Source organism: Somniosus microcephalus, chromosome 6 (genome assembly GCF_052327205.1).
Source record: "Somniosus microcephalus isolate GS21.2 chromosome 6, FLI_Smic_1.0, whole genome shotgun sequence".
In the NCBI taxonomy this organism is placed as follows: Eukaryota; Metazoa; Chordata; class Chondrichthyes; order Squaliformes; family Somniosidae; genus Somniosus; species Somniosus microcephalus.
In genome coordinates, this window is record NC_140992.1 from 94,147,415 (window position 1) to 94,163,595 (window position 16,181).

A 16,181-nucleotide genomic window follows, 5' to 3' on the forward strand; every position below is an offset into this window, starting at 1 on the left:
AAGCATGGATGTGGGTTACAGGCAGGTGGGCTGAGGCAGGGTCGGAGATGGGCAAAGTTACCGAGGTGATAGTGGGCAGTCTTTCTGATCGAGAGGATATGGGGTCAGAAGAATAGATAGATAGATGATAGACAGAACAAGAATGTCATATTAAATCAGCTAATATATGGCAGACTGCGATTTCCAAATACTGCGCTTTAAATCTTTGCTTTCACCACCGAAATACCAAGTTCGACACCAATCTGCAAAGTCGGTTTCCAACGTATAAAGCGCTATCGGGTTCTGTCGAGAAATTCCTTCTGTAGTGATTCACGTAAATAACCATTGGGATGAAAATGAAACTAACAACTTACCGAACACCCGCCTTCTCTTTTATCACGTAATTCATTGTTGGGCTGGGCTTTAACTCGACAGGTTTATTTACCCGTGTCGCTTGCGTTCCAGTGCTCCTTGGAGTGCCCCTCTGACTAAACTTTGGATTCGTGTGCTAGTACTGTGACACTAGGACAGTATGACTGATCCTGAGCAGGGAAGCAGCGGCTATAATCCCAAAGACAGTTCTTTGACGTTTGTTAATAGAAAGGACGAGATCACAGGTAAGCGAATCGAGTGGCAAACTGTCTCGGGGGGGTGGAAGACTAGCTGCGGGAAAGGGGGCTGGGGTGATCCAGGGCCAAAGTTGCTCTCTGTGGGGATGGATAGGAATTAAAGGCATTTCAGCATGAGAGGGGTTTGTAAGGCTGACAAGTCCCTCAGTGGGGGGTTGGGGTGGTTGTTGGAGGTGATATGTGCTCCAAAGAGTGATTGGCCGAGAAGTGCTGCAGGGGGGGGGGAGGAATTGAAGGCACCTGAACAGGAATGTGGTTTGAAGAGCTGGTAAATGCCTTAATGGGGATGGGTGAGGGGCGGTTAGAGGGAGCCAGAAAGTGGGGCAACATTTGGGAGATAGGGGAATGGTTAATAAATGATGGAGTAAGAAAACTGCCAACTGGGTCAAGAGTGACAACAAGTAACAGAAGTAAAGAACTGGTGGGAGACCTGTGGTGGTGGGGGTGGGGGGGGGGCTGTGAGTGGTGGGGTGGTTGGAATCGGGGTCTTTACCGCATGCCATGTTTTTAGGGTTGCTAACTCTGGTTGGATGTATTCCTGGGGGTTTCATTGCATGACCTCCTGCTTCCAACCGCCTCGTCCAGTCAAATATGCTTTTTGGCATTTCCAGTATATTTTTATAACTAAGAAAAGACACTCAATTTTTTTAATGCACTCCCCCCCACTCCACCCCGCCCCAATGATTTGGCAGTGTTCAGGAGACATTTTAATTCCTGGAGACTCCAGGCCAGTCCTGGATGGTTGGTGACCCTATATGTTTTCATTATTTTGAGTAATTGTGAAGAAGTAAGTTCAACAGCCTTACCCTCCCATAAACAGTTCTGTGAGTCAGAAGGTTGTGGGTTCAAGTCCCACTCCAGGGACTTGAGCACATAAAGCTAGGCTGACACTCCAGTGCAGTGCTGCACTATCGGAGGTGCTGTCTTTCGGATGAGAGGTTAAACCAAGGCCCCGTCTGCTCTCTCAGGTGGACGTAAAAGATCCCATGACACTATTTCGAAGAAGAGTTATCCCCAGTGTCCTGGCCAATATTTATCCCTCAACCAACATAACAAAAACAGATTATCTGGTCATTATCACATTGCTGTTTGTGGGAGCTTGCTGTGTGCAAATTGGCTGCTGCGTTTCCCACATTACAACAGTGACTCCACTTCAAAAGTACTTCATTGACTGTAAAGCAATTTGTGACGTCTAGTGGTCATGAAAGGCGCTCTATAAATGCAAGTCTTTCTTTTTTCCTTTTGAAGAATACAGTGCATTTGCATTTCCAGTGTGAGGATCAATATTTGAATCATTGAGTATATTAACACACTATGAGAATGAATGCTTTCCAGTAATTATTGCCAACAAGATTTGTATAACAATGATTTACATATAGGGCTAGAGGGAGCAGTGTCCAAATTTGCAGACAATACTAAAATAGGAGGCATGGTAAATAGTTCTGAGGACCCAAGGAAGCTGCAAGGGGATACTGTGGAATAGATAAGTGGAAGATGGAACTCAATGTCAGTAAGTGTGAGGTGGTGCATTGTGGCTCCAAAAAGTAAAAGTAATAATTATACTATTAATTAGGAAAATGGGCGATGTGGAAGAGCAGTGCAATTTTGAGGTTCACAAGATGTTAAAAGAGCACCTTGAGTAGATAAGGCATAAAAAAGCTAATAGAATGTGGGGTTTTATGGCATGAGGTATAGAATATAACAGCCGAGATGTAATGGTGGATTTATATCATATCTTAGTAAGAGTTGGAGTGCTGTGTGCAGTTTTGGGCTCCACAGTTTACAATGCAGGTTCACCAGGATACTGCCTGAACGATGAAATACAAATACAAAGAAATACTTTTAAAATTGCAGCTGTTTTCATAAGAACAGAAGAAATTAAGAGGTGATTTGTTAGAGGTGTTCAGAATTTTAAAAGGCAGATCAGAAAGCAGGAGAAACCTATTTTTTACACAGAGAGGGTTGTGAGACTGTGGAATGTATTACCAGAATTATTGATTGAAGCAGAAACCACGTCAACATTTAAGAATAGGTTAGATAGGTGGTTGAAGCTAAAGAGAATAAAAGGATATGGGAACCGAGTGGGCACATGAGATTAGGACTACTGCTCATGTGGAGGAAAAACACCGACATGGACTGGTTTGGCCAAATGACCTGTATTCATGTTGTAATTTATTGGAATTCTGTGTATGGCAAATGTAGGTACCTTACAGTCAGAAACGGGAGAATTTATAATGGGGAACAAGGAAATGGCTGAGCAATTAAACAAATACTTTGGTTCTGTCTTCATGGAAGAGGACACAAATAACTTCCCAGAAATGCTGGGGAACCAAGGGTCTAGTGAGAAGGAAGAATTAAAGGAAATTAGTATTAGTAAAAAAATAGTGCTGGAGAAATTAATGGGACTGAAAGCCGATAAATCCCCAGAGCCTGATAATCTGCATTCCAGAGTACTAAAAGAGGTAGCCATGGAAATAGTGGATGCATTGGTTGTCATCTTCCAAAATTCTATAGAATATGGAACAGTTCCTGCAGATTGGAGGGTGGCAAATGTAACCCCACTATTTAAAAAAGGAGGGAGAGAGAAAATGGGGAACTACAGACAGGTTAGCCTAACATCAGTAGTAGGGAAAATGCTAGAGTCTATTATAAAGGATGTGATAACAGGACACTTAGAAAATATCAATGGGATTAGACAAAGTCAACATGGATTTATGAAAGGGAAATCGTGTTTGACAAAACTACTGGAGCGTTTTGAGGATGTAACTGGTAGAATAGATACGGGAGATCCAGTGGATGTGGTGTATTTGGATTTTCAGAAGGCCTTTGATAAAGTCCCACATAAGAGGTTAGTATGCAAAATTAAAGGACATGGAATTGGGGGTAACATACTGGCATGGATTGAAAATTGGTTAACAGACAGGAAACAGAGAGTAGGAATAAATGGGTCTTTTTTGGGGTGGCAGGCGGTGACTAGTGGGGTACTGCAGGGATCAATGCTTGGGCCCCAGCTAGTCACAATATATAACAATGATTTGGATGAGGGAGCCAAATGTAATATTTCCATGTTTGCTGATGACACAAAACTAGGTGGGATTGTGAGTTGTGAGGAGGATGCAAAGAGGCTTCAAGGCGATTTAGACAAGTTGAGTGAGTGGGCAAATACATGGCAGGTGCAATATAACGTGGATAAATGTGAAGTTATCCACTTCGGTAAGAAAAACAGAAAGGCAGAGTATTATTTAAATGGTGATAGATTGAGAAATGTTGATGTACAAAGGGACCTGGGTATCCTTGTACACCAGTCACTGAAAGCAAACATGCAGGTGCAGCAAGCAGTTAGGAAGGCAAATGGTATGTTGGCCTTCATTGCAAGAGGATTTGAGTACAGGAGCAAGGAAGTCTTACTACAGTTATACAGGGCCTTGGTGAGACCTGGAGTACTGTGTGCAGTTTTGGCCTCCTTACCTAAGAAAGGATATACTTGCCTTAGAGGGAGTGCAGCGAAGGCTCACTAGACTGATTCCTGGGATGGCAGGACTGTCGTATGAAGAGAGATTGGGTCGACTAGGCCTGTATTCACTAGAGTTTAGAAGAATGAGAGGAGATCTCATTGAAACATATAAAATTCTGACAGGGCTAGACAGACTGGATGCAGGGAAGATGTTTCCCCTGGCTGGGGGGTCTAGAATGAGGGGTCACAGTCTCAGGATACGGGATAGGACATTTAGGACTGAGATGAGGAGAAATTTCTTCACTCAGAGGGTGGTGAACATAGGGAATTCCCTACCACAGAAGGCTGTGGAGGCCAAGTCACTGAATATATTTAAGAAGGAAATAGATAGATTTCTAGACACAAAAGGCATCAAGGGGTATGGGGAAAGAGCGGGAATATGATATTGAGATAGAGGATCAGCCATGATCATATTGAATGGCGGAGCAGGCTCGAAGGGCCAAATGGCCTACTCCTGCTCCTATTTTTCTATGTTTCTATGTAAGCCACTACATAAAGGAAAGGGGGAGGAACACACAGTGATAGTTAAGAAAGTACTTGCCTTCATATAGCACCTTTCATGACCTCAGGCCGTTCCAAAGCGCTTTACAGCCAATGATATACTTTGGGAAATATAGTGGTGCAGTGACATTGGACAGCATGTCATGTTACTATTCAGTGAGAAAGAAGGTGAAAGAGCTGGCCCCTGCTAACCTATGCATCAGTCGCATGTCTGATGCACATTTGGGTAGCACATTGGCCAATATTACTGATGAGACAAAAGGAAGGGGAGGCAAAAAAGTTGAAGGAGGAGGTGGCCTTGACTCCCACTAGCAATGCTGTCCCTATGATATGAGCTGGCTGCAGTCATTTGGCCATTTGCACCCACCCTGTGTGGCAATAAGTGACTATGTATTAAGTGAATAGGTTGTATTACAATGATTTTAGATGTGAAGATGCATGTGCCCCAAGGGCGGCAGTTGTAAGTTGCAGCTTGAACGTGTGCTACTGTATGCAGACTTGCAATGAGCTAGTAGTAAATATGGAATGCTTTATCAGGTACCAGACAACATTTTGTGTCATACATATTCACAAATGTTTTCAAATGCTGGATTTAGGTTCGAGTCTCATAGAATGAAAACATTAATATAGTCATATATATTTTTGCTGTAAAAATACAGTTGTGTGTGCTTTTGTACATTTAGAGGGTAAACTTGTTAAAAGTCACTTGTAAATGAAAGGTGTCCATTTCAGGAGATGATGATCCAACTGTTCTGAGAGTGGAAATGTCCTGTCGACATGCTGTTGACCCCAAATCACTCACTGCCTGGTGTCGGAGCCTGATGGATCAGGTCAGTGTGACGGTGTTGCCCATATTTTCCTAATTTTTAATATTTGCTTGTTCTACTGTTACATGTGATGGTTTATGGCATAGTTTCATTGTATTCCAGTGGAGAAACCCATCATCATGTTTAAAAGTCCCCAAGCCAAGCTACTGTGTAGTAAGCAGAGTCCAATATGGAGTGTACACACATCCCATAGGAACACTCACAACTTATCTAAACCCAGAGAACTTAGGCAATGGTTGGCAAGACCCCAAAGTGTGCACTGGGATACTGCTAGAATTTAACAAGCTAAAATCACACAGCTTACTAGTACAGAGCTTCCCATCACTTGTCGAGCCCAGATCACCCTGCTCACCAGTGCATTGCCTTGGAGAATTATGTGGATCCAAGTGACAAATTCCTGCCCACACTGCTGGATCCCATCAATGAACCAGTTCAGTTGGTCAGTCATAAATAGTACTCCTGGGCCTGTCTAGCTCAAGTACCTGGTTACCAAATCTGACAACAGGCAACTTGTTCTAATCTTCCATCACAACATGCATCATTTTCCCCCAAGGAAGAGGCCTGAATTTTCACAGCCCACGATTCCAGCAGTTAAGCAGGAATTGCCCTCCAGTGACGACCCCATCAGATCATGCAGGATCTGTGGGAAGGCATCTAATTAGCATGAGGCCAGCAGGTATCTGTGATGCTAGGGATGCATCTCGGGCACCTACACAGGCTGCAAATTCCGACAATCTGCTGCTGTCCGTGGAATAGGTGCACGGCAAAAATATTTTTCTGCTCCTTCGGCACCCGCCAATAATAATTTTGAAAAAAAAATGAACTTATCTTCAGCAAGCAGGCCACTTCCCAGCCCTAAATTCCCAGAAGGGTCCATCTGTACACTTCAGGAGGCCAGTACACCTCACCTCAATGGGTGTATCAGGCTTTAGATGCTGCTCCCACTGAGGCCAGGGAATCAAGAACTCACAGTGTAATGAGTCTGGGTCCTCAGCCTCACCTCCTCTTGTGGGGGGTCCACGTTTGGGGTGGATGGACCTACAAAAACTCCTAACGAAGTCTGGGACCCAGCATATCTGGGTCTCAACCTATTTCTCGGGCCTTTCACTGAACTCCAGCCAGTTGCAGCAGGAGTTTCCCCCAGAAGGGCCACAGATTTTCAGGGCCCAGCTGTTTATTAGACAAGCATAGGTTTGAGTGATCGCTAGGTGGACCATAGTGTTAGGAATTCCTCCCAAGTGGCTGGTGAGCAGCACAATTGACCATAAAATGTGTGAGTGGATTACCATCATCATCCTGACCACAATTTGGACATACACTATATTACATTGAATGGTGGAGGTGTGAAGCAGCTGCCTGCCTCTCTGTAAACATTCAAGGTAGGCACCAACCCTAAATATATGAACTGATGTTCATATACTCATGCTTCAGACAATACCTTCCAGTAGGTATTGTCCCAAGCTTCAGAGTTTCCCCAACAACTTCATGATGGACATCTTACTTCAGTGTGGCTTTCAGTGTCAGTAAAATCCCGATTCTTGTGGATAGCAATCACAATTGCACTCTAGAACACCGAGGGTATGTGTATCTCAAATAGAATCCTATTCCCCAGCCATATACGAATCGTTCCAAGGTGAGTGGTTCTTCGTATTGATCTCCAATAATATTATCATTCATCCCCACCACCCTCCCCACCACTCCCGTTCCCCTTTCCATTTAGCGTAAATTTTATTTAAAATAATACTTTATGGCACAATTTCAATTCCTATTCTAGGGTCATTTCACATTCCACTGCCCTGCTGTAAAGGAAGGCACCGTGCAGAAGTGTAACAAGCAATGGTCCTACGTGGAGGTTCGCAGACATGCGCTACTGACTGATGAGGAGCAGCAGTATTTTGAAGAGAAGGTTGCCACACTCGCTGCTGCAAAGTACTGTGAATACAAATGGGTAAACAAATCCCTTGTATTTTGTATTTAAGGCTAGGAATAAATGTCAGATTAGTTTTACAGGCAATCCATTACTTCCACTGAAATACTAAGAATAGGTTAATAGGTTGATATCAAGAAATATCGTGCTAGTTAAAGTGTGCTATAAAATGGATCCGATCTAATGGAAAGCTTCTATTACAGCTTAATAATAAAGATGAGTGGCAAAGAAGTGTCAGTAAAAAACTTTTGGGGGCAGAAATTGGGTTTAGTGTATTTGCATGTGCAGAATAGGCACCGTGCTCAGAGCGTTCTGATCACGTGGATGCAAATAAGGCCCCAAATTCATTCCCCCATATTAATTAAATAAAATAGACAGGCTACCAGCACTACTGGTGCTGTTCATTGGCAGCTCGCCTAATAGGGATGTCAGTATCGCGCGTTGCTGATGTGATTTATAGGCAGCCTGCACCTCTTAAAGAGGAGTTGCACTTTGACTGCAGGCAACAATAAGTGAAGATTGTGGACAATGACAGGGACAGGAGAAGCTGCAAGGGTTTTCTGACACTGTGCTGGAGGTATTGGTGGAGGAGGTTGGCATGAGGAGGGACATCTTCTGCCCACCAGGTGGCAGGAAGATATACAGGCAAGCTGCTCGGCACGAATGGGCAGTGGTGCTAGAACGCGTAAATGCCAGAAGTATCGACCCAGGACATGGCTGCAATGGAGGAAAAAGTTCAATGACCTCACAAGGATAGGTTAAGTAAGCCTCCTAACTCATATCTCATTACTCTCTACTAGCCTTGCACTATCTGTTGCCCCAGCTTTCACAACCCTTCCCTCCCTGATTACCAGCACTCTTCTCCAATCATTGCTGCACATTTCACTCCACCTCCTTCTGCTCCTACTGCATCATATTAATCAACCCCTTTTCTCCTCTGGTTCACAACAACACGTTTCGAGTAAGCATGAGACTTCATAGTGGTGTATACGGAACAGACTTTATTGATACACAGTAAAGGTGATCAGCCTTTAATTGTATACGGTGAGTGGATAATCGGTTTCTGTATCTTTCAAGCCCACTCTGAAAAACTGTTGAAAACCATGATCCTTTATACACCATATATTTTGACTACATCAAAGGAAAATGTCATATTGACGTATTTATTTCGCAAATCTTCTGAAAACAGACTATGAAAACAATTTGCAATTGTTTACCTAAGAACCATTTTCCCTACATGAGACTTCCTTTACCTAATGTTATCTTTAGCAAAAGGACTCGCTACCCCTGTTTTATTATGCTAAAACTAAACCATTCATGGGTGATGTCATTACTAACACTCATTCCCTTACACAAAACAAGCAATGCCTTCTCCTCACGACATTTCAAAGTCATCCTGTTTATATCGGAAAGCCTGACAATGCATTCCTTTTATGACACTGCCAGGAAAACATTTAACTCCCCAAGATGTCCAACATACATCTCGCCAGGATGTCTAACACATCACTCTGACCTGCTACTCTCCTCACAATTACTTCATTCACCTCCTCATATCTCTGCCATCTTTCTCAGACCAGCAAAAATATTCTACAATGACACATCTCCTTCTTTCTTGCAGGGCAAGCTCAGACACAATACCAGAGAACAGGCAGTTACAGGAGGAGGGCCACACTTCATCCATCTGCTGCCCCCATTTAAAGAGCAGGTGATGGACATCATGGCAGGGGTCATTGCCAGGTACATGGTGTCTGGTGAGGCTAGAGGGCAAGATCTGCGGGGTTTTACACCATCTTCCCTCCTTCCCTTCTGAATTAAATCTTGTCTTTACACATGGTGCATGACAAAGTGCTGCTGCTTTCAGAAGCCACTCATCTGTTTCTGTTTACCCATCCCATTAAATGCTAACCCTTGTCCCATTCTTTTATTTCAGGTGCAGAAGCTCCATACAAACTTCAGGGAGCAGAAGAAGAAGAGGGCAACACTGCAGAACAGGAAGCATCACTCAACCTTACACTTGCAGACACCAGCTCAGAGACTTGCTCTACATGTAGTTCAAAGGGTGGGCTAGAGGGGTCTGCATGTGGAGATGCACCCATCACAAGTGTGCAGCTACAAGGGCAGGGGGAATAGGATGGCCTAGGATGCAGCTTTGTGGAGGGAGACCTTGCATCCTAGCCCTGTTCCATAAGGTACAGATGAAGAAAGCTGCAATCTGTTCTTGTGCAGAGCAGTGGGAGTGCTTGAGGCTCAGACCTCTTAGAATGGCATTGTCTGCGTGGGAGATGCATCTGCTGTCCTCTCTCAGGATGTCAGCACACCTGCTGTCCTACCAACCTCTCAACCAGTGCTCCTGTTGGTGTCAGACAGCTAGCTGGGTCAGACTGCCCCGGTGAAAGCCAAGTTCCAGCAGTCTGCAGCCGGATCCTCAACGGCCAGAGATCCTCAAGGTTTCCCACCACGGCCATCTGAAGTGCCTTCAGTGGAAGTTCAGCAGCCTTCCACCTCCCAAACTGTAGTCACTGGTGCACCACCTTGTAGAGCACTAGAATAGCACAAGCACACAAGACAGGCACTAGGGTTTGCACAAGGGTGATTTGTAAATAGGCATCAGTTATGTAATTATTTGTCAAATCAAGAATGGAGTCTGTTGGAGGAGTGAAGTAAAATGTTTTGTTCTGGTGTAGTTGTTGGCCTTCATAATCTTAGTCATGTAACAGGAACACATAAGTTGTACTGGCATTGTGATGGTGGGTAACAGGGCTGGGTCAATGGAAGGAGAGAGTGTTAGTGCTCTGGGCAGGGCAGGGATTGTTCAAGAGAATCCTCAATTATTTGATGCCTTATAGTTCTGGCAGCTTGGTGTACTGCTGGGCCATTCCTTTCTCTGGTTCCTCATCCCCTTCTTCATCTTCCTGCTCCACATCTTCCCCCGCAGACAGCTCCAAGGCAACTCCCCTTTGTATAGCAAGATTGAGCAGCAAACAATTATGAATCTTGAAACTCTTTCTGGGCTGTACTGAAGGACCTCTCCCGAGCTACCCAGACAGCAGGACCATTTTTTACAGGGAAATGGTTTGCTCAATCAGAACCCTTGTTGCTGCATGATTCTCATTATATCATTGCTCCACATCTGTGCTTGTGTTCCTGACAGGAGTCTTGAGCCTGCTGGTGAGCGGACAGCCTTGTCCCCCAGCAGCCAGCCTGCCAGACGATCTGGGTGGAACAGATGGGGTATTGAGGACTGGTACAGTATGAAAGCATCATGACTACTGCCTAGAAACCTGGCATAGACCTGTATGAGTTGCTGCCTGTGGTCACAAACAGCTGAACTTTGAGCAAATGGAAGTCCTTCCTTTTGAGAAACAGTGCTGGTTGGTGATGGGGATCACACAGGGCTATGTGTGTGCAGTCTATGATGCCCTGCCCCTGCAGGAATCTAGCAATACGGGCAAATCCCAGTGCTCTTTCTTCCTGCTTGTTAGCTTCCATGCGGAAGCTAATGAACTGGTGTCATCTCGCAAACACAGTTCAATGACCTGCCAGATCGCTGTGCGCAGAGCAAACTGACTGCTGTTGCTGATGTCACCAGAAGCAGTTTGGAAGGAACCAGAAGCATAAAGGTTTAGAATCTGGTGACTTTCACTGCCACAGGCAGTGCAGTGCATGCCCTGGGGTTGGGTGACAATTCTTGCTCCAACAGGTAAGTACAGGTAAGTTACTGTCTCCCTCGTCTCCTTCTTCATCCACCTTACACATTGCTCTTCTGTGAGATCCAGGCATGATGTGATGTTCCTGAATACCCACATGCTGTAATGTCTCCTACACCCTCTTCTTGCAGCCTGTGCAGGTCTTTGCTGCCTCCCTTGCTGATGCTCCTGCTCCTGATTTGGGGGCCTCCATGGTAAGCAGCATGCCTATGTTCAGCAATTAAGAACAAGCAAATCCTGTGAAACAGTTTTTGCCCTCCACAAACTCACTTTGCAAAATTATGCAACAAACCCTTGCCAAAACAGCCAAAAACTTGGTCCAAATGCACCCTAGAGGTCTAAAACAACTAACCAGAGACTGACCTTAACTGGAGGTGAGGATCCCTTTAAATACCATTTTTGAAAGTTGCTTTGAACGCCAACATCATAACATATTAGATTTTAACCAGACATATTACCCATTATTTTAATGTATCCTCACCATAGCATATACCCTGCTTTTTTTTAAACAAAATGCTTTTTTTTCTAGCAGTACAGAGCCAATTCCCTTCTTCAGTTGGTTCTACATCCCTTCATATTGTCTCTGGTTAAGGTAGCGTGTGATAGATATAATAGTAAGCCAATTGCATCAGGACTGTGGCATATACTGCCCAGGAAGCTATGCAGAGCTGTATATGAGCTGCAGCTGGAAAGCAATGCATAGCCAGAGTTTTATTAATACATTTCTGGAAATATATTTAATGTACACTCTGTGAAAGATATGGAGTAGGTACTGCAAATGTTGAAATGTTTTCAATACCCTTTCTGTCTCAATATTTATTTAAGAATTTTTTGTGCTTTTTTTAAAAGTGCCCTGGATGTAAAAGTTGTGTAGAGAGAAAAAATCTGACAGACCTGTCGGTGAGATGTTTAATCTGTACGGCCGAGAAAGGAAAGTGTTATAACTTCTGCTGGCAATGTCTGAAGGAGTGGAAGGGCCGAGCACCACGCTCTGATCGATGTGACAATGAAGGTTGCACCAACCTTCAGCTGGAAACCCTGAAAAACTGTGGCACAAAAGTTATATCCTACAGCAACACTCCGAACTGTCCTAAAATCCGCGCTTGTCCTACATGTGGGGTGCTCATAGAGCATAAAGATAGGTGCAAATATGTCATGTGCATCAGATGTCACGTGGAATTTTGCTTTGTTTGCCTTCAAACTAAAACAATTTGCAGCAAATCATCAAACTACTCTGCTGCTTGTGCTAAACCCGTGGCCCCAAAGCAAACAAGTATTCCTGTGTGGAATCGCAAAACTTTATAAGGTCGTTTATCTCACTTTAGCTAAACCCTCACAGCAGCATCACTCAAACAGTGACCGTAACAATTTAGGCCTACCAGTTTTGTGAAAAATGTTTTGTTCCATAAAAGCATCTACAGCATTAACTCTTCTGTTTTCTAGAGTTCAGCCAGTACAAGTTGAGGTTAAAAAGGCAGTTTGAATATGTCACAATAACTCAGCGTAAGCTGATTTCACTTAGCTGAATTGATTTAGAAGAGGCCTTTAAGACACTTTGTAGGGCATTGTCACTGCCACAGCTGCAAAACTTCACCCAAACTGTTAAACTGAGCAAAAGTTTGAATTTCAGTTAATTATGATTTCATAATTTAAAAATTAATTTACGAGCACGTATACTACAAATGCATCTCTGGTGGCATCTCTTTTATTTTAAAAGACACTGGTTAGTTTGTTATTTTCTAAGATTAATAATTTAAAGGTAATCTTGTGGACAGTCTGGGTACTTTCAAACTTTAAAACTTTAAAGTTTAATAAGTTGACTTTGTGATGTTTGCAAGCTGGGAGACTGATATATTTCTCAAGGCTAAAGGGATCAAGGGGTATGGGGAGAAAGCAGGGACCGGGTACTGAATTTGGATGATCAGCCATGATCGCATTGAATGGTGGAGCAGGCTCGAGGGGCCGAATGGCCTACTCCTGCTCCTATCTTCTATGTTTCTATGAAACAAAGTGCCACTTTTACCTGGAGTTGTTCAGTTCCTTTGTTATTGAAGGCTGAGCAGTTATGGGTATAGCATGTCACATGACACGTCTGGGCCTTTAGCTTCATGGATAACATCGCGTCCTCACAATTCCTTGACATGTCTATTTAAAGTGGTTAAATGGTGAACTCTTGCAGGATGTGTCACTCAGATTGGTTAAAAATTAAATCAAAGAGGTTTATTCGAGAGTCAAAGGTATAAAAGATGACATTTGTGACACAAAAGGGGTTTGGACAGAAGCCATTGGGAAAGAATGGGCAAAGCAAAACACACACAGAAAAGTCAGATTGGGAAACCAGAGGAAAGACAGATATGAGGTTCTGAGAGAGAATTTGGAGAAATTTAGGGATTTAAGGATTCTACAAGCCAGATACAGGCAGATGTCTAAGTTTATCACTTGGCTGCACAAGAAATATCCTCGAGAATAAGGGAAGCGACATTGAACCAGCTCTAGCCCAATAGCTACCAACATGTAAGGTAGATTTTCCCAGGAAACAGACAACACAAGAGGAAATGGATACCACATCAACATATTGGGCCGTAATTTGCAGCCCCTACGGATGCACACAAGGTGCGCACGCGCTCGTAGGGACCGTGCACGTTCCAGGTTTAGGCATGTGTTGCGCATGTGCTAAAACCCGGAACTTGCGATCTGCCAAGACAGATCGCACGAATCCCCGGGAAAAGGGCCTCCGCTATTTGCCCAACTTCTGCCCAGCGAATGCCCATGAAATTCTTTACCAGCGTAAGAATTTTAGAAAACAGAAAAATAAAATGTTATCAATAATTTATACATAAAAAAATCTGTGCAGTAAAGTAAGTTTATTTTTATCCCCTTTAAAACATTAACTTTTTGTTTTAAATATTTAATAAAATGCTATTTTAATTAATTTTAAATGTGTGATTTAAAAAAATAATTATTTGAAGTGTTGTCACCTCTCACATATGGAATCCCCAGAAGCATGAATGGGGATTCCCTTCTTTCATTCGTTGGGCTGGCCCACGTGATCCCAGGGGCGCTTGCGAACCGCCTGCGCCCCTGAGATGCGTGGGCCTCTTCCCGCATGGACCCGGAGAGGCCCAGGAGCGCGAGTCTCCGTAACCTCCTGGACCACCAGGTACGCGGGCATTTTATTTGCGGATCGGAGGCATTTCCCCGCGGGTAGCCTCCGACCGCAAATTCAGGGCCATCATATCATCTCAGAGATTGAGCTAAATATCAAATTATAATAAGTGATGCTAGCTGATGCTGAATTACTGTGACATATTGGAACTGTCTTTGTAACCTAAATTATTAATTATCAGTTAACAATGTACACCTAATAGTTTCCATACTTTATTCTGTAACACTGCTAATTGTGTTATAAATGCGTTATTAAAGAAATGTTAGTTGATGACTTCACGGTCTGACTTCCTCTTGGGTGATTTGGCAAGATATTATTCATATAATCCTTACCAAACCCCATATTCTGGAATATTTCTTTCAACAAAGAGGGAAAGAAAGAAAGTGCTATCAGGCTCTTAGTCCATAGCTTTGCAGGTTACAGCACTTCAAGTGCATATCCAAGTACTTTTTATATACAATGAGGATTTCTGCTTCTACCACCCTTTCCGGCAGTGAGTTCCAGACCCCCACCACCCTCTGGGTGAAAAAAGTTCTCCTCAACTCCCCTCTAATCCTTCTACCAATTACTTTAAATCTGTGCCCCCTGGTTATTGGTCTCTCTGCTAAGGAAGGACCTATTTCCCTATCCACTCTATCTAGGCCCCTCATAATATGAATACGAACAATGACTGACAGGTAAAGACCATCTGATCCATCAAGCCTGTCCCACACAATTGCAATACCTTGTGTATCACAACAGATACTCTCCACCCCCACCCCCCACCTGAAACCATGTGATCTGGGAGAGTCAAACAACAGATAAAAAACCCAGGCCAAATTGGGAAAAAAAATCTGGGAAATTCCTCTCCGACCCATCTAGGTGATCAAAACTAGTCCAGGAGGTCACTCTGGCCCTGATTTCCCTGCAGCACCTACCTTTTGTAAGAGATGATCTCCACCCCAGCCAGAAACAGGTCCAGCTCTCGCTTGAAGTAATTCAGCAAATCAGCATCCACCGCCAAGACGGCAGCCTATTCCAGAGGTCCACTATTGGGAAAAGAACCACCTCCTGACATCTAACCTAGCTCTAGCCTTATACAACTTAAATTTGTGATCCCTGGTCCTCCCTAACCTATTTAATTGCAATAACCTGTCAGCTGGAACACAGTCAATTCCCTTCATCATCTTATAAACCTCAATCAGATCCCACCTAAGTCTATGCTACTCTAAGGTATAGAGTGCCAACTCTTTCAGCCTATCTTGATAACTAAGATGCTTTCGACTGGGAATTAGTCTAGTGGCCCTCCTTTGCATCCTTTCCAAAGACTCAATATCACCCACCATGTGAGGAGACCAAAATTGGACACAGTATTCCAAGTGCAGCCTGACTAAGGTCTTGTACAAGACAAAACAGTATGCCTCGTCTTATATTCAATTGTTCTATGGATACACCCCAACACCTTATTTTGTCTAGCTATTGCTGCCTGTCATTGTTCATGCACCTTTAAGGATGTATGCACTAGAATTGTGATGAAATATATGCCTTCATCAGCCCTTGTGTTTTACCTGCTTTGTATTGTGTGTACCACCCCCTTTTTCCTATTGTGTGTATTGGCTACGCCCCTGTCTTTTGTCATATAAAGGTCTCAAGAGCTGTATGAGTCATTCTATCAGACGAACCCGATGTGTAAAGACCTGCAATGTTCTTAGTGATTAAAAGCCTTTAGTTGAATCCTTTAAACTCCTTGTCTTTGAGTTATCGATGGCACATCAATTTTAATCACTAAAACACCAAGATGGATCGACTCCTGAAACCAGAGCGCTTGGATCTGGACCCCCATGCCTCAGACGCAGCCACACAGTTCGGACACTGGTTCCAATGCTTCGAATTTTTCATTGCAAACTCATCCACCGCCATAGCAGCCGCAACCGCCACCGGAGACGTGAAAC

General features: G+C 43.7%; 1 protein-coding gene across 1 annotated transcript; it reads left to right on the forward strand.

The window, feature by feature from the left end:
* The first annotated feature begins 405 nt into the window (after nt 1–405).
* Nucleotides 406–15,972, forward strand: LOC147115900 (E3 ubiquitin-protein ligase DDB_G0292642-like). Its single transcript, XM_085990548.1, has 4 exons — nt 406–596; nt 5,356–5,453; nt 7,225–7,398; nt 11,934–15,972. Exons 1-4 carry the CDS (start codon nt 512–514, stop codon nt 12,387–12,389), a joined length of 813 nt encoding a protein of 270 aa, XP_085846674.1. The 5' UTR covers nt 406–511; the 3' UTR covers nt 12,390–15,972.
* Nucleotides 15,973–16,181: the final 209 nt, after the last annotated feature.

Excerpts from the sequence above, each read along its gene's own strand:
- LOC147115900 (XM_085990548.1), top strand. The coding sequence starts at position 512 with ATGACTGATCCTGAGCAGGGAAGCAGCGGCTATAATCCCAAAGACAGT. Across the intron at positions 5,454-7,224 it reads GTCGGAGCCTGATGGATCAG|GGTCATTTCACATTCCACTG; the intron begins GTCAGTGTGACG and ends TTCCTATTCTAG. Across the intron at positions 7,399-11,933 it reads AGTACTGTGAATACAAATGG|TGCCCTGGATGTAAAAGTTG; the intron begins GTAAACAAATCC and ends TTTTTTTAAAAG.